A 21,035-nucleotide genomic window follows, 5' to 3' on the forward strand; every position below is an offset into this window, starting at 1 on the left:
AAGCAAACATGGCTGCCTTGCTGAAGGTCAAACTCAATCTGTGAAAAACCGGCAAGTGTCCTTAAACACCTATGCACATTCATTCAATCAATCAAGGCTTTCACAGCTTTGCTCGTGTGTATAAGGACATGTGTCTCACTCAAACGTTTGATGGATTTGATGGAGTAGATGCTACTGTAATGCTGGGCTACCCCTGGCAAACACACCTGCTGTGTGATGCCTGGAACCACTCAGAGCTTCATGTTTTTAGCCTAAGTGAGCAGATTCAGTGTGGAAGGCTAGAAAGCTCATTCAAGGGACATAGCATCGCCTAACAAGTAGCAGATGAAGTGCTCAACTGGTGTCTAGATTGTACCACTTCAGAATGTAGGTAGGGAATCACATGATTGGTTGTTCCCTCACTGCATTGCATGTGCGTTGCCAAAAAAAAAAAAAAGCTTTAAAAAAAAGCAAGCTGTATTTTCCCATGGTAGGAGGGTTAAGAACATAAGAACAGCCCTGCTGGATCAGGCCCAAGGCCCATCTAATCCAGCATCCTGTTTTACACAGTGACCCACCAGATGCCACTGGAAGCCTATAGGCAGGAGTTGAGGGCATGCCCTCATCATATCTTGTGGCAGAGAATTCTACAAGGTGAAAAAGGACTTCCGTTTATTGGTCCTAAATTTCCTGGCAGTCAATTTCATGGGATGACCCCTGGTTCTAGTGTTATGTGAAAGGGAGAAGGATTTCTCTTTATTCACTTTTTCCATACCATGCATGATTTTATAGACCTTTATCATGTCTCCCCACAGTCTTCTTTTTTCTAAATGAAATAGCCCCAGGTGTTGCACCCTTGCCTCATAAGAAAGGTGCTCTAGGCCCCTGACCATCTTGGTTGCCCTCTTCTGCACCTTTTCCCGTTCTACAATGTCCTTTTTTAGATGTGGTGACCAGAATTGTACACAGTACTCCAGGTGTGGCTGCACCATAGTTTTGTATAAGGGCATTATGTTAGCCATTTTATTTACAATCCCCTTCCTAATGATCCCTAGCATGGAATTGGCCTTTTTCACAGCTGCCGCACATTGAGTAGACACTTTCAACGAGCTGTCCACCACAACCCCAAGATCCCTCTCCTGGTCAGTCACTGACAGCTCAGATCCCATCAGCATATACTTGAAGTTGGGGTTTTTCATCCCAATGTGCATCACTTTACACTTGCCAACACTGAACCGCATTTGCCATTTTGTCACCCACTCTCCCAGTTTGGAGAGATCCTTTTGGAGCTGCTCACAATCTGTTTTGGATTTTACTACCTGAAAGAGTTTAGTATCATCTGCAAATTTGGCCACCTCGGTGCTTACCCCTACTTCTAGATCATTTATGTATAAATTAAAAAGCACCGGTCCCAGTATAGATCCTTGGGGGACCCCAGTTCTTACTTCCCTCCATTGTGAAAACTCTCCATTTATACCTACCCTCTGTTTCCTGGCCTTCAACCAGTTAGCAATCCACACATGTACTTGTCCCCTTATCCCATGACTGCTAAGTTTTCTCAGAAGCCTTTGATGAGGAACTTTGTTGAAAGCTTTTTGGAAATCCAGATGTACTATGTCAACTGGATCACCTTTATCTACACACTTGCTGACACTCTCAAAGATCCAGTCCAAAAGGTTCATGAAGCAAGATTTACCTTTGTAGAAGCTATGTTGGTTCTCTCCCAGCAGGGCCTGTTCTTCTGTGTGCTCTATAGTTTTATCCTTGAGGATGCTTTCAATCAATTTACCTGGAATTGACGTTAAGCTAACCAGCCTGTAATTTTCCAGATCACCCCTGGATCTCTTTTTGAAAATTGAATAGGTTGCACAAGCTATTTTGAATAGGTTGTGCAAGCTATTTACGTTTTCAAAATGATCCTGCCAAGCCAAAGCATTTTACTGCTGAACAGAGTGGAATCTGGAAAGTGCCCCGTTTGTGATAACTAGGCTTTAGAAAAATGACACTAAGTTGTCACTGGAATGCATTTATTCCTTTCTGGTAAATATGCATGAGGGTCCATGCCATATGTCATGCCTAAATGTACTAACCAGATGTGCTGCTCCACTTGCATGTGGCATGGTGCACCTATGCAGGTTTGCCACCAGCATGGTAAGTAACACTTCCACACACAAATGGCCCAAGGCATTTATGGCAAATGCTTTTAAGTGTGACAAAAAGGACACGGTGTGTGTGGGTTCAGTGCTTTGCTGCTGTGTGACCCATGTCAAGTGGATGCCACTCCCTCAGATCTCAGGGACTAGCTCAGTGGCAGAGTAAGTACATGCTTCCTACAAAGAAGGTGCCGCCCGGCATGTCCAGGTGGAGCCGGGAAAGACCCCCGGGTCTGAAGGTCTGGAGGGTGACACAGCCCAGCGTAGCCGCTGCTGAGCTAGATGGGCCAGGACAGGAGTCGTCGGCTCTGATCGAAGACAGCGCAGCTCTGCGTTTCCTGACAGGCAGGCAGCCACCCGCACAGGTCAGCAGCAGCCGCACCGCGAAGGGCACTCCCACGTCGTCGTCAAGGCACGGCGAAGAGCAGAAAAGGCGCCAACTCTCTACCTGGAGCCCATTCCAATGCAGCAGCGCCCAGCCGGCTTGACTCACTTCTTCTAGGCAGCCGGAGTCAAAGAGCTCCGCCAGGCAGGCTGGACTGGGCAGGGCAGGGCAAGGCAAGGCAAGGCGGCTTCGGGTGGCTGGGGAGAGACGGGGCGGGGCTCTGGGCTTGTTGTTCGTCACTTGGTGCAAAGCCCGAGCGAGTCTCAGGAGAGAACAACGGGCTCATTCAGAGAGTGGCAGCGAGGGGGAGAGCCAGAGCCGCGCCGCGCAGGGTGGCCAGTCGGACGAGGGACGCCCGGCGAGTCGAGGACTTTCCCTCCCGCTTCCTCCCTGGGATTCCGGCCGGAGCAGCAGGAAAGCATGGCGCAAGCCTGGGGGCACCTCTGGCTGCTTCTCTCCCTGCCCCGGCTCGCCCTCGCCTTTAACCTGGACACCAAGAACGTGGTCATGTGGAGGGGCGAAAGCGGCAGCCTCTTCGGCTTCTCCTTGGCCATGCACCGGCAGCTGGCGCCGCTGGACAAGAGGCTGTAAGTGGCTGCGGGGCGCGACGGCGGGGAACTTGGCTGGAGCCGGAGCCGGAGCCGGGCTGCTGGTGGAGGGCAACTCGGCCTGTCCGCTCCTGGGCGCACCGTGGAATGCCTCCTCGGTGCCCTCCCTGGCTCTCCCGGCGCTCGGGAAACAGCGGGCTCTCCAGCCCTCCTCCGCGTTCACCTTGTGCGGGTCCTCGCGTGGTGTTGCCGCTCTTGCCTGGGCGGGAGTCGGCGGCTCTCAGCTGGGTTGATGACAATTTCAAAATCGGGTTGACTTCCCCCCTCCCGCCTCCACATTAATTAGAACTATTCTGACACTCGTTGCAGTTTTCGAGCCCTTGGGCTGTGCGGTTGCGCGCGCGCCTTAGGAAGCGCTGCAGGTGGGATCAGGCAGGAGTAAGTAAGCGCGTTCCGCGGCGCAGGCTGCGGTTGCTAGAGAGCTTGCTTGGGTCTTCTGTAAGGGGTTAGGTTGCGACCCAGAGCGGATCGGACTCCTAGCAAGCGACCTTGGCTCCACCGTGGGAAAGGCAGCCGGAGGAGCAGCTTCTGAAGTTACAGTAGCTCCTGTTGTGATTTCTCCTCTAGGGGATGGAGGTGTAGAGCAGGCAGTGAGATTCCTACTCACTTCCGCCGGTGTGTGGGGCAAATCTCTCCCCCTCCCACCATACAAAACGGGTTAAAAAAAACAACAACCCAAAAGATAAAGCGGGGGACGCTCAGGGAGGAAGACCAACCACCTGTTAGCGAAGATGGGGAAAGCAGATGAACTCCAGAAAACACGGCAGACAGATGGGGCGTATCAAAATGTCGGAAGGGAGCTGGAAACTGATGTTTTGAAAAGCTGCCTCTGACTGATGTGCAGTAAAAAGCAAAGCTAACTTTTCTGGAAGTCCTACCTGGTTCAAAACTAAGTCATCTCTGGGAGAGGTTTGCATAACAGATCTAAAGGCTTGGTACTAAAATATGTAGGAATCTTTTGATTTGAAAAGAAACAAAAACAAACCCCCTGCCTACAGTGTTTTGCATTCTTGATTTCTGCTAAGAATCTCGGGATGGGGTTGGGTTGGGTGGGGGGTACAGCAACAAAGGGACCTTCCCCCTAAGAGAATGCAAACTTCTCAGGTCAGATCAGGAGCAAATGCCAAAAGGCGGTGCTGAAATAGGCAAAGTTTTCTCCTCTCAGGAAAGCAAATTAAAAGGTAGGTTGCCTAGTTTGAATTGTGTTTTAACACTGACATCACTCAGTCAGCACTTAGTGATCTTGGGCCAGTCCCTACTGGCTGTACCTACCCCGAAGGGCTGTTGTGAGAATGAATTGGATGAGGAAGATCCATGTTCACCACCCTGAGAAGAAGGATAGGTTACAATACTTTTGTGCTTTCTGGAGTTCATCAGCAGGTTGGTGAGGCCTTCCATGGCATGGAGCTAAACATTATCTTCTGCAAATCAAGTTGCTCTCAAAGGGGCAGCTCTAGCAGCAGCGAGTCGGATCATTGGCCCATCTAGCTCAGTGCTGTCTATTCTGACATGCAGGAGCTCTCCAGGATTCCAGACAGGAGTGTTTCCCAGCCCTACCTGGAGATGCCAGGAATTGAACCTGGGACCTTCTGCATGCAAAGCAGATGCTCTACCACTGAGCCACAGCCTGATTCCCCAAAGATGGCAACTACTGATTGAATATTTGGCATAAAAATGTAAGCTGGGTGCAGGAGTCAGTGTGTATCTTTGAATGTCACTGGCATTGTTGCTCAAGCCTAGCAGTCAATTTTGGATTAGAGAAGGAAGGTGGGATATGGAAGGTGAAGAATTGAAATGGTGGTGCCTTAACATTAATGTAAATTTCTATTTAATAAGAATGTGTGATTCTTGTATATGCTGATCATGATTAGCATTGATGTAGACATAATGCTCTACCATGTTTAAAACAAACCATGTAAGGGAGGTGGGGAAACTTGTATTGAAGAAGGGAGGTTAGAAAATCAGGAATGTTACATCTGCACCAGGCCCGAGGAGACATTTTTACATAGGTCTATGTACTAACTATGATAAAAACTCAGAATCTTTTGTAAACCTTGTAAACCTTGCTGTAAATCTTTCCCCACATCGCTCCCCCCGCCACGAATCAAAAATGACATCCTTGGATTAAATATGGTGGCATCTGAGATTCTTATTGGAAAGAAAAGGATAGGCTACTGTCTGAATGTGAGAAACTCCAAAAAGGAAGTGGTGTGTGTGATTAACCAGGATTGCACACGTGTTTTGAAGAAGTGCAGGGCTTCCCTCCACCCCAGGAGCTGAAATGAAGAGGATAATTCTCCCTTTTCTTTGCCTGGAGGGCTGGGGTGAGCTGCCACAAGTGTGAACATGTGCTTCCTTGAGGCATGGCTGACTCATGCCACTGCTGGCTTCTGCCCAATATGTGTCCTCTTACATTATGGCCATGCCTGTTGCTTCTAGTAGCTTGCCCACTTTTTGGGGTGTGGGTGTGGGTGTATATTTCATGGAAAACTCCCCATCCAAATGCTTCATCTCAGCTACACATCCAAACAGAGAGATTATTTTAAGGTTGAAATTTTACATATGCAGACAACCCAATCTTGTGCATGTTTACTTGGAAGTAAGTCCTGCTGAGTTCAATGGGGCTTCCTCCAAGTCAATGTGCTTAGGATTGCAGCCTGCCGTGGAAGTAAAATCTGGATAAATAAAAAAAGATCCACCTCAGTAGATATGATTGGGATTGGAATGTTAAGGCTCTTTAATAAAATAAGTTATAGATAAGTTACAGTCAGTAAAGGTAAAGTGTACCCTCGAGTCAGTGTCGACTCCTGGCGACCACAGAGCCTTGTGGTTGTCTTTGGTAGAATACAAGAGAGGTTTACCACTGACATCTCCTGTGCAGTATGAGATGATGCCTTTCAGCATCTCTCCCATATTGCTGCTGCCCGATATAGGTAGCTTGCAGCTGTATGCTGTGAATTCCTTCATGTGAGCATGCTTTACTTTTTGTTGACCTCCTTTGGCATCTTTGAGTCTACAGGTGTGCATAGCAGATTTTGGAGATGGCAGGTGAGGGACCCCTGGGCTCCTTTCTCATCCCTGCAACAGCAGCCTTGTTCAGTGTTTGACTACTCTTGGATGCTGTGAGTGCGCTTGTAGACCGCCCCCCTTCCATGCTGACATGCTTTTTAACCCCACCTCCTGCTCACAAGAAGGACAGTGTTTATCTGAAGAGACAAACACACTATATTTGTGGTGAGCCAGGGTCAGGGGTAGAGAGCATGCCAGGCTGGGGATGGGGCTTACCTGCATGCTCCCACAGCATCCAAGAGTAGAACACCTGAAATGGCTAACACGTCTCCTCTGTTTGAGAGGGCTACGTTTGCTCTTGGCACGCTGACTCCTTCACCCCATATCGTCAGTGTTCCTTCCCCTTGCCAAGTGCTATTCGCTTACCACACTTCCTCCTCCTGCCTTCTGTTTCTTTGGGGCCAACTGATTCTGACCACAGTGTGTTGGTGGCAAGAGGGAGAAGAACTTGGGGGTGCTGGGGTGGCCGCTAGTCCCTCCCATCGCAGTTGCTGTCAGTGGGCAGAGTTGCCCAGAAGAATAAGGGCAAGTGGGAGAGGCCAGAGGGAGGGTCTGAGAGTAGAAGGACAACTGGGGAATATACGTAGAGGAGATGCACATGTGGGCAACAACAGGTAAAGAAGATGGAACTTCTCATTTTCATTTGAAACGACAAGCAATTTTAATGACTGTGTATCGGGCTGTAGAAGTGACCGAAGTTTAACTGCAGTGATTCACAGTCCTATTAGCCCTTAGCAGGGTAGCTGTAGATCTGCCTGTGGGTTTCGAAAACTTATCTTAACCTACTCAGATGGGTAGAATGTCTGTATTAACTGTATGGAAATTGTATTTCTAGGAAATAATTGCCCAAATATGTACCTAGAGAACAAGCAAATGATGTTTCTGCGTGGTTTAACCCAGCCTGGCTGGAGTTCTATGTTTTTCCTCAAAAGCCAGGCAGAAGGCTTTCAAAGATATGGCTTGAATACATTAGCATCTGCAGATTGCAGAACCCCCCACCCCTCCAAATATGGGCATGCTAGTTCGATAGATTTGTTAGCCTTTGTTGAAGCCAAAGGGTTGGATGGTAAAGTTTCCTCTGGAAGATGAAGCCCTTCTGTAGCAGAAGGTTTCTTGCTCTGGAAGAAGACTTCTTGTTCCAGAACAAGCAATCCTTCTTCTTGAGGAAGATTCTTTTCCCCAGAGGAAGGAAACCTTAGGATCTAACTCAAACACTCTTTGTGACAGGAAGGCAGCATTCCAGCAGGACTTAAAAAACAAAACAAAACAAAACCAGGAACTGAGCTTGAGAGTTAGTAGAAATGTTGGATATCTTGAGAGTCAGGACATTGTGACTCCTTATAATAGTGTCCTACAAGATGCTTCCTGATACCTCCTTTAAAAACAAAACAAAACAGCAAGAAGCTTCAGTGCCACCAACACATCCCTCACTATGTTATAAAACAGGGATGCACGACCCCAGTAGGGTAGAACCAACCATTATTTGGTGTGTGGGCCAAAGGGCAATTTTCAGCACATTAATTATCACATTTATTATTAACAATCTTAATGAAAGCGAGGAGGCAGAGGGCTGGAGTTGAGGACCAGGTGAGGGAAAGAGGGGGTGGTGTCCGTGGGTTCTGGCCCAGGGGCAGGAGCAGCAAAGCAGACGAGGGGGGCATCTGGTCTCAAGCGGCCAACTGCATTGAGCCATCGTTGCTTTCCAGCAGGACAGGCCAAGAGCTTTTCAGGGCTCCTGCTGTAGCTATCGAACATTACTTCCTGTGGGCCAGCAAAAGCCCCTTGGGCTGGATGTGATCCCTGGGCCTTATGTTCTACAGACCTGTGATAGCGTATGAGTCCTCAAGGCAACTGATTATGTCAAATCAATATGTGAACTGAATCATCCTTGTCACTGGCAAGAGGGTCAAGACCGATTATAACCTCACATCAACCCTGTGAGTTAAGTGAGACAAGGTTCCTTACCTTATATTTATTTACATAGTGCCATTTGTGTACTTGGTGCTTTACAAAGAAAGAGAACTGGTCCCTGCCCTAAGGGGTAGAAAGTTTAGATAGCAACATAAGAGAGGCAGCGGAGTGAGCAGAATGAAGTCCAGGCAGGGAGAAGCAGGAGAAGAATATACAATTATTTCAGTCACATGTACTTAGATTCCTGTTAGTTAGAATAGGGTTTGGGGACCAAGGGGTTGTGCCAAAGGCTTCATGGAAAAGGTGTGAATGGAAAAAGTGTTTAAACATAGGAATCTGCATTGTACCAGATCAGATCATTGGTCCATCTAGCTCAGTACTGTCTATTCTGACTGGCAGTGGCTTTCCAAGGTTTCAAGGAAAATCTCTCCCAGCCCTACCTGGGACCTTCTACATGCAAAGCCGATGTGATGGCCCCATCCCTTATATGGAAGGTGGCATATGGGATGGCAAGGGAGGAAGAGTGAAGGTGTTTGAGGGAGCAGAAGGCCTTTGGATGGCTGAGGATGGTGGAGCTAGAGAAGTGATAGTCACAGTTAGGCGTATAATTGGATGTGTGTGAGGAGAGATAAGGAGGAACAAGGTCATGGAGGGCTTTGAAGGTGAGGACAAGGAGGCTTTGCTGGATAAAGGAGTGGACAGGGAGCCAGTGAGGGGATTCTAGAAAGAGTACGGTATGATTAGTGTGTGCCGAGAGGTGAACAATATTGGCAACAGTGTGAGATATGGAGGTTAGAAGACTTAGGTGAGACAATGGAAATCCAGAGAGGGGTTGGTTATTTGGGACCCCCAAAGTGAGCCGAATGGCTCAACATGGATTTGCAATTGTGTGGTCCCCACACACAAGCTGAACTATACATTCATTTGTTTCTTCACTGTCAGTCTTGACTACATTATCCTTGTCTCTGTAAGGTCCTTGCTGAAATCAATGGGAAGGTTTTGATGGTGTAAAAATGCTCCAATGAAAATACAGCTATAAAGTGCAATTCATTTAGTAGTACTGCTCTCTGACCTCCATTCATTGTAGCGTGACTTTTTTGCCAGTCCCATGTAAGAGGTGTATGGATACTGGTAGCTATGTTTTGCAGATGGCACTTTAAGTGCTGGGCTTGTAATGTACTGGCTGAAGTATGGGGAATTGGAATTGATTTTTTGAATAATGGACTAGTTATAAATGGATTGTTTCCACTAGCTTAGATAGCTTCAGATTGGAAAAATTCATGGAGGATGTTGGTCAAGGGTTACTTGTCATGGTAGCAGTGTGATGCCTCTAGGCCTCTGAATGCCTGTTGCTAGAGACCAACGGTGACAGAGGGATGCCATCATTTCCTGTTTGTGAGCTTCACAGAGGCACCTATTTAGCCATTGTGGTGAATGGGATGCTGGACGTGATAGACTTTTGGTCTGAGCCAGCAGGTCTCAGGCGTTTCTTAGCCTCCCACACTTTCAGACACTTGTTCTTTCCATGAAGCAGTTGTGTTAGGCAGGACTGCCTAAAGGTGATCTTTGCTCTATTGTTAATTGAAGCAGATTCCACTTTCCACTTTCAGATTCCACTTTCCACTCAGTCTGTTGACTCAGAAGTATTGGTCCGTTACTGGGGGTTAATGAGATAACGTAAAGCATATTCATTACCCCTCAGCATACTGTTTGTAGATTAATCCCTTAGCATACTGTTTGTAGATTAATTAATTCAGGGAGGCCCAACCTTTCTGGCTCCTTTTAAAGATGGTAGAACTTGGGGGACTCTGTCTCTCCACAGTATATCCTGCAGTCTCAGAATCTGTAATAGTGGGAAAGAACAAGACTGGCATGGGGTGTTCTGGAGGAACTTGACAGAATGTCCTTGAAACTTTTAACCTCATGTTCGTAGAGGGGGGGAAGGAGATTGCTGTACTGTGCCATCTTCCATCCTCACCCCAGCATTATTATCATTATTATTAATTTGTTTTGGAAGGATGGTCATCCTTGCTGTGTTAATCTGTAGATGCTGTTTTAATCCTGTATATACCGCTCCCTTCCTGAGTCAACAGTGAAAGAGATTTATACAATTGCAACAATAGAGACATTTGTTTCACCTATCAGGATGAATGAATGACTGGACTGAACTTCAAAGTACAGTTTTCAGACCTGATTATTGTTTAAAAAAAGCCTTTGCCAAAATGCCACAGCTGAGTTCTAAAGTGGGGCCTTAATTCAAAGTGACAGCTGGCTCCTATAGTGGTTCGAGCTGTCAGTCTATAAACCAAAAAACAAAACTGAGTCCATCTGTTTTCTGCCAGGCAATCCAGTCCTAGTAACCATGGCGGGGGAGGAAAGTGAGAGCCTTCCTAATTACACCTAATGCAAGACTAGAGGAACTCCCTGCAACTCTGTATAGATGATCAAGGCTCTACCGCAAGGTTGCACAACTCAAATGCCCTGGTGGGTTGGAACCATCCACAACTTGGCGTGCAGGGGCTGAGGTCAATTTTAAGTGCATTATTACATTAAAATTAAAAATATTATTGTGGATCTATTTCCCTGTCAAGGGACTCATCGATTTAATCAAGGATAGTGGCCAGAAAATAGATCCGGCCTCTGCTCAATCAGTGGGTCCCCTAGAATGCATGCCAGCCCCAAACAAATGCCAAGTCTTCTCCTTCCCCTAAATCACTGTTGCTTTCAGGCTGCAATGCTAGGCATGGTTACATGGGAGTAAGCCTCCCTGGGTACACAATGGAACATATTTCTGAGAAAACATGCACAGGATGGCACTATAAGGCAGTTTCCAGCAGGGTGGATTTGATTTAAATCTGATTTAAATCACTAGCAGGGTGGATAAAAATCAAAAAAATCCAATTTAAATAAAAAAATCTGATTTTTTTGATTTAAATTGGATTTTTTTTATTTTTATCCACCCTGCTAGTGATTTAAATCGTGATTTAAATCAGTTTGATTTAAATCAAATCCACCCTGGTTTCCAGCTCCTGTGTTGCTGCAGGATACCTGGGGGCCAGTAAAATAGTCCCAGAGGGCCAGATCTGGAGCCTGGGCCTTATGTTGTGCAGGCCTGCTTTACTGGATGTCCAGAGGTTGTGCTTCGTAATTAAACCACTTGTTTGTTCATACTAGATTTATAATGGGCAAGAAAGGCACAGTATAAATAAATAAAGGTATCACTTGAAACTGTAGAAATTTTAAACGGCATTAATGTATGTGGGTGTGATCAAAGCTTTACATCTGTCTAAAACAAATTATCATCTTAGCAGTTTCTTACATCTCTTCCTTTAGAGCAGGGCTGCTCAACTTTGACCCTCTTACAGATGTTGGACTACAGCTCCCGTCATCCCCAGCCATAGTGACCAATAGTGAGGGATGATGGGAGTTGTAGTCCAGCATCTGCTGGAGGGCCATAGTTGTGCAGCCCTGCTTTCATCACCTGGCAGTGGGGAAAAATTGCCCTCGGGTGACCCAGGGTGATCCTTCTGCCAAATCGAAGAGGGCAGACACAGGGGAAAGAAAGCACCCATTGTATTTGTTTGTTCTCCGTCTTGCATGGCAAACATATGGAAAGAGCCCAGACTGGTGGTAGCCATTACATGTTGCTGTGATTCACCTGTGGGATTATGGCTGCTGCCTCTGAGACATACATGTACACTGGCACCTAAACTTTATGTAATTCAGCCCATCTTAAGTTCTCCCCTGCCTTCTGGCAGTACAATGAGGAAGGGGGGATTTGCATGGGTAGAGCTTGGGGCCACCACTGGATTATTAGTTGTTAGGCTGCTTTATTGTCTTGGTGAGTATGTAGGGAGTATGTTGCAAGACCTGATGACCCACGTTTAGTGGGGGGAAAACACATTAGGATGCATCTAGCCTATAGACTAAATATCCCAGTTCTTCATCAAATAAAGTGTACTGCTTTAAAAGGCATAGACATGTGTATGGATTGCACACATCAGGCATATAGATGTATGTCTGTTGTGTGCCGTCCATGGGTAGAGCCCGTACCTGTGTATGCATTCACATGCACCGGTATACCTGGTAAATGCACTTGGAATGCTCTTTCCACATGCACAGGCTCATCTGAGAGTAATATTGACATGTCAGCAGATTAGGGTTGCCATATTCTGGCTTTCCAAATCCGGGTGCCTAATTTGCATATTATGTAGATTGGCTGGAAAATAATTTCTGAGCAGAATAGGGACTGCAAGTTTTGCTCCACAACTCCGCTTCTACAAGGGCTAGAGCTTAACTTAAAAAAAAAAAAAGATGAAATCTGAAATCTGGGAGAATCTAGGTGTGCTAAGCAAAGTGGGTGAGATGCTTGAAATCCAGGTGAAGCCCGGAATTTCGGGGGACATGGTAACTCTACAGCGGATTGATGGTCCAAGGCATGTGTGCAGTGCATGGAAAGCTTGCACAGCTAAGGACTTTATTTTATTTATTTATTTATTTGTTCGATTTTTAGAGCGCCCTTACAAAATAGCTCAGGGTGGTTCACAAACATCAAAGACCCTTTAAAACAATTTAAGAGCACTGGAAGGCCAGGCTGAACAGGTAGGTCTTTTGGGCTCTCCTAAATTCCAATAAAGAATTCAAATTACGGATGTCTGCAGGGAGCGCATTCCACAGTCCAGGAACGGCTACAGAGAAGGCCCACCTCTGGGTTGCCAGCAGACAAGCTGGTGGCAACTGGAGCTGGACCTCCTCAGATGATCTTAGCGTGTGGTGGGGATCAGACTGAAGAAGGCGCTCTCTAAGGTAACCTGGACCTAAGCCGTTCAGGGCTTTAAAGATAATAACCAGCACTTTGTATTTTGCTTGGAAACATATTGGCAGCCAGTGCAGCTGTTTCAAAACAGGCATAATATGGCCTCTCCGCGTTGCCCCGGAGACCAGCCTTGCTGTCGCATTTTGAACTAACTGAAGTTTCCGAACTACATACAAAGGCAGCCCCACGTAGAGCGCATTACAGTAGTCAAGCCAGGAGGTTACCAGCTGGTGCACCACTGTTCTGAGGTCATCCTTGATCTCACATCCCATATATGTCACGCCCCACTTGTTGGATTATGTGTGTTTAACATACCTTCCTTAATTAACATCCAGAATTGTGGAAATGGAACAGGGAGTCTGGCAATTTCCTCCCAATTCCCGCCCCCGCCAACTTCACCAACACTCATGCATGAGCTATGTTCTGAGATTGCTCTTTCGGAGCTGTGGTTCTGTGAAGAGGAGGGGCTAAGCATTTCTCCGCCCCTGCTGTTCCCAGGATTCTTTTAGGAAATCATGACAATTAAATTGGTTTAACGTTTGAAAGGCAACTTGTGGACAAGACATTCATAGACTTAAAATTCAGGTTCAGCTTGCACATCTTGCTTTCACAAGTTCACTGTGGATTTCATACTGGAAGATGAGATTTGTCATGGCTAGAAAGTGGGAGTCCAAAATTAAGGCAGGGGTGGAAAGCCTGTTCAGGTGAAAATCTACCTGCATACTTTCACATCGATCGTTTGCCATGAAAACAGAATTTATCCTGCAATGACCTGAGAGAGCACTTTGCCCCTTATGTCCCTACCCAGCCCTTGAGGACTTCTGCAGAGGCCCTGCTCTGAGTGTCCCCATCAGATGAGGTGAGGAGGGTGGCTGAAAGGAAGAGGGCCTTCCCGTTTATGGAATAGCCCGTTTATGGAATAGCCTCCACAGTGAGGCTTTCCTAGCATTGTCACTTACGTCTTCACTTGGCATCTAAAAGAATATCCTGTTCATTCAGATCTTTTAAAATAGGTTTTTTAAAACAGTTTTTAAAATGTTTTGTATTGTGTTGTGGTTTACTATGACCTTTTGTTTTGTTTTGTGTGTTTTAATCATATGTTTTATTCTAATGTTATTTATTGTTAGCCTCCCAGAGAACAATTTATTATGGGGCAGCTAAAAAAATAAAGTTGTTGTTATTAACTGATCTACAAGTGAGGAGCCCTGCAACAGAAAAGCTGTCTAGGCATGCTCCGTGCACCTGCAGCTGGAACAGGGCAAAAGTCTTGCCACACAGTGCTGGTAAGTCCTGACTACCAGCACAGCATGGCAAGGTGGGGAAAGTTGGTCTGGCTACCTGGGCAATCCTGACTCATTTTCTCCCCCACAGATCAGGTGAACTGGTAGAAAACGTGCATGAAAAAGTGGAAGATGAAGGTTTCCCCCCTTCCACAGACGTGCCCCTCCCCAACGGTAACTTGCATAGTGAAAACTCAAACTTGCAAAAATTCAGTGCAGCACTAATCCACTGTAAGTTTCCATGGGTCTTGAAAGAAATTATCCACTGGTGATGTCACTGAAGCTTTTCTAGTTGACCATTTCTTGGAATCCTGACTAAAACAGTAACCCCATTCACGCTGAGCTCTGAAGAGGAGGACTGAGCATTTTTAACTTGGTAGTCTAAGGTTCTTTTCAGACGCTTGCTGGGTGATACCCAGTCCTTTCAGCTAATCTTTACTGTAAGGGTGTATGTGTTTCAGATTTTTCAAACCTGTGATAGATGAATAGGTTTTTTTTTAAACCCATAGTTAAATTCTGGGATTAAAAAAGGAGTGGTTCACCATGCCTTTCTCTTTATTTCAGTGCCAGTTTACTCACACCAAAGGGCAAAGTGCAGAAGGGTTTGTGTCCGTGTGTCTGTTTAAATGAAATGCAGCCTGTGGAGACTGTAATTTCAAGGGAAGGAGTGGCAGGGGAAGGGAAGAGATACTTAACCCTTTCAGTGCCGGCTGTTTTTCTATTGAAAATCCCTCAAGCTGCTTTTCTGCAGCAGGGCTCCAGACGTTTTTACCCATAGATCACATGTAGGCAATTGCAGGATAGATCCTGTTCTCATGGACAGAAACCCTATGCAAACATTCTTTGTGCAGTAAATGAATATGTGTATGGGGATGGGGGCATTGCGATGGCAGGATCTCTCCCCAAACTACACACATTCAATAGAATGTCCATAGAGAGCCCTAGCTGCTTTATTATTATTATTATTATTATTATTATTATTATTATTATTACTATTATTATTTTGCATTTATATCCTGCTCTTCCTCCAAGGAGCCCAGAGCAGTGTACTACATACTTGAGTTTCTTTTTCACAACAACCCTGTGAAGTAGGTTAGGCTGAGAGAGAAGTGACTGGCCCAGAGTCATCCAGCTAGTATCATGGCTGAATGGGGATTTGAACTCGGGTCTCCCCGGTCCTAGTCCAGCACTCTAACCACTACACCACGCTTTTTAGTTTAAACAGATGTATGGTGCAGAAGGCACTCTCTGTATCACTTGGAATGCATTCTAAGCAAACTTAGTTTGGATTGGGTTGCACAGCATTTAAATGTTAATGTTTCTACTTCATCGAAAACCACCAGGAAGCTCTAAGATAATTCCTTGGGTTTTAAAAGTTGTTTTGTGTTAGATACTGTCCCGCTTCAAACACCAAGGCAATGGTTTGATCACTGGTGGGGCTGTGCCTCTGGCTTGTGCCTCCCTGGAGATAGTTCACTGTGATACCCAAATCAGGTAAACTATGAGTACCACAAATTGTAGTGTTCCTCCGCTTCAGACTTGGAAACCGCTATTTGAAATTGAATTTCTAATTCTGATTTGGACTATGATGAACCAGGAAGTATAGGAGGGAGCTGGACAGGGATGAATTCAAGGGTAGCTGATGCTCCCCACCAAATATTTCTCACTCCCTCTTCCGCTTCCCCCATCTACCAGACTGGAACTTTACTGTGAAGTGTCAGATAATACAGTCCTCGTTTATTATGATCCTATAGCTTGAATTATTATTTTAAAAGGCCTCCAAAGTTTAAAGAAGCCTCATCCTCAACCCCAGAACAAGCTGCAGAAGCCAATGCAGCCAGAGACTCCTCCAGTTATCCAAGAGCCAGGCTAAGCCCCTTAGCTTTCTTCCTAGCAGGAACGGGGCTGGATCAGGCCATGTGTACAGGGGGATGCAGAGGGGGATGCAGAGTCATGTCCCCTGCAGATTTCATCTGGCTTGGTACTGACCGCACTCCCCACCCCAGGTTTTCCTGCTGCAAGGTCTTGAACAGGAAGATCAAACTAGTCTGGAGAACAGATTTCAGGGTTTGGCCTAATCCAAAAAGACAGAGGAATATGGCCCATTTTCTGAATAGGATTGACAATCTCAAGCTAGCTTCATTAATAAGGTAAATAAATGAATAACATTAATTACTTTACCTCTATGTGTATTTAATGTATAGCAAAATCCTCACTGCCTAATAATGTTCTTTGCCACCTCTTTGCTCGTCTAAACTAGTTGTTCTAGAGTCTGGAACTGAAGGAGACGAGGGTGCAGGTGATGAGTCATGGGTCTGATGGCCAAAGCATGGCTTGGCCATGACGTCTGAACTGGATGGAGTGTCTGAAGTTGTGATGGTTTTAGTGATGCCTGCAGTTTTCTGTATGCCTAGGTGTTGCAGTGTGGGGAAGATGTGGAAATATTTGAAGTTTAAAGGGGTGCATTACACTTATTATAGAGTTGTGTTTTTTTTTTAAAGCAATGTCTGGCTTTAAGTTCTAACACATCACTTCTTTTGACAAAGGATTTGGAGGGTGGCAGCACTGAGATCCGTGCACAGAATATCAAGGCACTTTAAATGTTTTTAGCATAGATAAATCAACCATGTGCAGCCAGATACAGTTTGAACATGTTCTCAGAGCACTAAAAGTGTCTCTGAGGCAAATAGTGTCTCTAAAATTTATGCTCGCACGTGCCTAGACTGAAGACTGATTCGTATACTTTGGGCAGTATATAGACCACACATACACTGGTATCTGTTGTAGTGAACACATCTTCAAGGGTCCGCTGGAGACAAGCACCCCAAACTCCTGGGGACCCACTCACAGTGTAGAAGTGGTTATGACTTCCTCTTTTCATGTCCACTGAAGTTTACAGTTCTGCATCTCCCTTTTAAGGGTGTACATTGCATCAAGTTCAGTATCTACCTTAAGAAGTATGAAGCAGCCTTCAGGATCTGGGCAGGATGGAACATCCAGTTTAATGGAATTTAGCAAATGCAGGCCAAGAATAGATTTAGATCTGTAAGAATAGAGAGCAGAACAATTTACTGAGCCACAGAAAAACTTGTATGCTGGGAAATCTAGGTCTCTGGATTAAGACTTCCAAATTTTACGGTTAGACCTAAATTCTGCAGTCTGAGATAAATTAGAGAAAGCTTGTTTTGCAGCTCAATCCCATATGTATTTTCTGAAAAATAAGTCTCACAGTGTTTGTTGGGACTTCCTCCTAGGTAAGTATGCATATGATTGCAGCCTTAGTCTAGTTCTAAAACTTGAAGATTTCTGACAGGACATTAGCAGAGAAAGGCAAAGAATAAATGATGATATATTGGTGTGCTTGTGAAAAGGTAAAGCACCGGAAGAGGAATGGGAAAGGATGCAGTCTCTAGATTAAAAAATAACACAGCAGCATATTGCTTTTGAAATCATTGGATTGGCATTTATATTTAATATATTTGATGGGTTTGGAATACGGTCCCTTGTTGTGGTATACTCTGTTCATTTGGGATCTGGGCAACAGTATACTTTTTTTCAATTGGGCTGAGTACCAAAGGAATGTTAATGGTGCATAAAAATGACAGTAAAGAGAAAGGTCAGATTTTTTTTTAAAAAAACAACAACATACCCCAAACAGCTGTGCTGTTCTTCATCTTCTTGCCAGGCTGATGTAGACATGTGTAGACAGATGGGCAGACCTTTGCCATGTACCCGGAGACATGCAACACAATCACTTCTCTTTCTTAAATGTAAAGCTTTTGTCTTCGGTGAAGCTGTTAATGAATCATTCTTTTGTCTGAAAGGGTCACAGATTTTAACAAAGCCATCCTAATAAGCAAGGCAACTGAATCGAAAATTTAGAATTTAATGGGAAATGGTAAAACTCTTCTCAAAAGCTTGGTTGTCGCCCATACAGATCCTGTGGAAAGAGGAAGGTTAATGGTGTTTCTGGCCTTTTCCCTCTCTCTGCCCCACCATCCTCCTTGCTGTTTCTCTCAGTGTCCTTTTTGTAGCCTGAAATGAGAGGTGTAGCATTGGCTGGGGTATGTTTGTGCTCCTTGCAGTGCCGGGGAAATCATGTCTTCATTTTGTATGTATGTATATAAAATATTGCCCCACATGCTAACCAAGGTTCTCAGTGTGGCTTACAGCAAAACTGAAGTACAATAAACAACATGAAAATATAACAAATCAATTAAACCAGCAATTTATAATTTAAGCAGCACAAAATCTCTGGGTGAGCAACCATCTTTTTACTTAATGCCTGAAAATCTAAAAGGTAGATAAAAGATGAATGGATCTGAGGAGGAAGTTCCCTAAGCAAGGGCCATCACTGAGGAAGCCCTGTCCGAATTAATCACAGCTCACTTCGGAAAGGAGGGGTGGATGGGTATCCAGCATAGGCCTCCAGTGAGGATCTTAGCAATTGGGGAGGTTCATATGGGAGGAAGCTTCCCTTCAGGTACATGGTCCAACACCATTTAGGGCTTTATGGGTCAAGATCAGCCCTTTGAATCATGCCAGGAAACAAACTGGTAGCCAGTGAAGCTTGTTTTAAGTAGAATTGTGGTTTCTTTGTTTTGTCTCTTGGGCTATCTCATTTTGCTAACAATCTGGATTGTAGCCTGCTAATCTACTGTGATGCCAATTTTATCACTTGGAAGCCTGAATGAACACCAAAGACTCGCTGAAACTGGTGTAGAAAATCTCAGCTTCTGTGGATAGGAGAGCTGGTCTTGTAGTAGCAAGCATGACTTGTCCCCTTAGCAAAGCAGGGTCCACCCTGGTTGCATATGAATGGGAGACTAGAAGTGTGAGCACTGTAAAATAATCCCCTTAGGGGATGGAGCCACTTTGGGAAGAGCAGAAGGTTCCAAGTTCCCTCCCTGGCATCTCTGAGATAGGACAAGATTTTTTTATTGAACCAGAGATTCCTGCCTGCAACCTCAGAGAAGCCATTGCCAGTCTGGGTAGACAATAATGAGCTAGATAGACCAATGGTCCGACTCAGTATATGGCAGCTTCCTATGTACCTATGCTCTTCTGGACATCAGGATTTCAAACGAGCAATTGCAAATGCTAAGTGGCTTTCTTATGGACTAATACCAGTCCTTGCTTAGGCAGTTCATACAGCTGAGCCAAAGCTTATTTTCTCCATGCAAAGACTCAAGTACACAGTCTTATGGAAGAACCTTAGTGTATACACAGCCACAGCAAGGAAACTGGCTTCCTATAAATGTTGTTTCTTTTAACCCGAATAAAGAGTGCTTTTGAGATCTAATTGAATTCTGTCTGGCTTCTCTTCCTCTAGCAAAAAAGTTAAACGGAACATTTCCCACATCACTGTCTCAGTTAAGGTGTTTGGCACCTTAACAGAAATAAATCTTTTGTAAGCTGCAAAATGTGGCAGATTTTGGACTCCCCTTTCTTCTTGTTAAAAATCTAACCAGAAGCTCCTCCAAGAATTTTCCTTTCAAGCTTATTATCAAGGAAAGTTCTCACAAAAAGTAGCCGAATCCTAGCCAGAATTAAAATGAAGGTTGGTTCTGTGCTTTTCTGAAACATCTCAGAAACAGGGAGGGAGGCATTGTTCCAGAGCTAGTAAAAAGCAAAACAAGATGGAAGCAGAATAAAAATGAAGTAAAGAAAAGAGGTCTTCTAAGTGAGTGGACTTTTTAAAAAGGCAAATAAAAGGCAGTTTGTAATTCCCTTAATTTTAATAGGCCAGGGGATATAAAATTAATGGCTTGGTGTGGTATATTGTGTATTGAAAGATAATTGCAGCTCCATCCAAGCTATTGATGACCATGGGATTTACTTCCAAGTAAGTATGCAGCTGCACAGCTCAATCCTATGCATTAATTTTGGAAGTAGGAGCCACTGAGTTTAATAGGGCTTGCTGCCAGGTAAATGCTTAGAATGTCAGCTTAGTTATTTCTAAGTAAGGGTCAGTTAATCTAGAGATGCTTACTCCCAAATAAGGATTGCAATTTTCTTATTCATGCTGTGACAGGTGAGTGTGTTTGGAAGCATAAACCATTCATAGGAATAGGGTACCTCTGATTACTAGCAGCTGGTGGCAAGCATCAGGGGCTGGTTTACTTCATCGTGCCCTGTTTTTGAACTTTTCAGGGGCATTTAGTAGGCCGTTCCTGGAAATAAAATGCTGGATTACATGGGTATTTAGTTTAATCCAGCAAGGCAATTCCGATGTTTAGATTAATCTAAACAATTGCTCTAGTTTCTCCAAGGATGATATGGGATTGTAGATAGATGCATTCAGAATCCATGAATGAATTAAGCATTTTCATAGCATAATAATGTGTAGTTTTTGCTGTGATGGACTGATGTGCTGCTGAATGCTGAACCATGGTTAAACAAATTGGGAGCGGGACATCAGATTCCACATTCCTTCCCTGACTTCCTCCTTTCCGGAGTGCAGATTGCCATGTCTGATGTCAACTGTGGTTAAGTTCGGTTAAGGCTAAACAGAGTTAACCACATATCCCAGGGTTCACAATCAGCTAGTTAAGGCCACTGATGGGAATTTATGCTCCAGAAAGAAGGATGTGGGGGCTAAAAGAAAGGAAGCACTTGATCCCACAGACTAGGGATTCTCAACGTTGGGTCCCCAGATGTTATTGGACTTCAACTCCCATAATTCCCAACCAAAGGCCACTGGGGCTAGGGATTATGGGAGCTGAAGTCCACTAACATCTGGGGACCCAACGTTGAGAATCCCTGCCATAGACCACTCTTAATAGCTTATCCATTGTTGAGCACCTGGTGGCATTAGTTTGCACTAATAAGAGT

General features: G+C 45.0%; 1 protein-coding gene and 1 non-coding gene across 4 annotated transcripts in view; one reads left to right on the top strand and one right to left on the bottom strand.

Annotated features, from left to right (window-relative positions):
* The first annotated feature begins 2,527 nt into the window (after positions 1-2,527).
* Positions 2,528-21,035, top strand: part of ITGA6 (integrin subunit alpha 6) — a 77,305-nt gene continuing 58,797 nt past the window's right edge. The window contains exon 1 of one of the 3 annotated variants that reach the window (XM_053266458.1): positions 2,528-3,104. In XM_053266458.1, coding sequence (XP_053122433.1) covers positions 2,938-3,104 — 167 coding nt within the window. In that variant the 5' untranslated portion in view covers positions 2,528-2,937. Of the gene's footprint in view, positions 3,105-4,782; positions 4,802-21,035 lie in introns of those variants that run through there. The other 2 variants (XM_053266467.1, XM_053266477.1) reach the window with 2 other exon arrangements.
* TRNAA-UGC (transfer RNA alanine (anticodon UGC)) lies at positions 4,684-4,752 on the bottom strand. The gene has a single exon. It is a non-coding gene; the product is annotated as a tRNA-Ala (tRNA).

The sequence above is a fragment of the Hemicordylus capensis genome, chromosome 1 (assembly GCF_027244095.1).
Source record: "Hemicordylus capensis ecotype Gifberg chromosome 1, rHemCap1.1.pri, whole genome shotgun sequence".
NCBI classification, from domain to species: Eukaryota; Metazoa; Chordata; class Lepidosauria; order Squamata; family Cordylidae; genus Hemicordylus; species Hemicordylus capensis.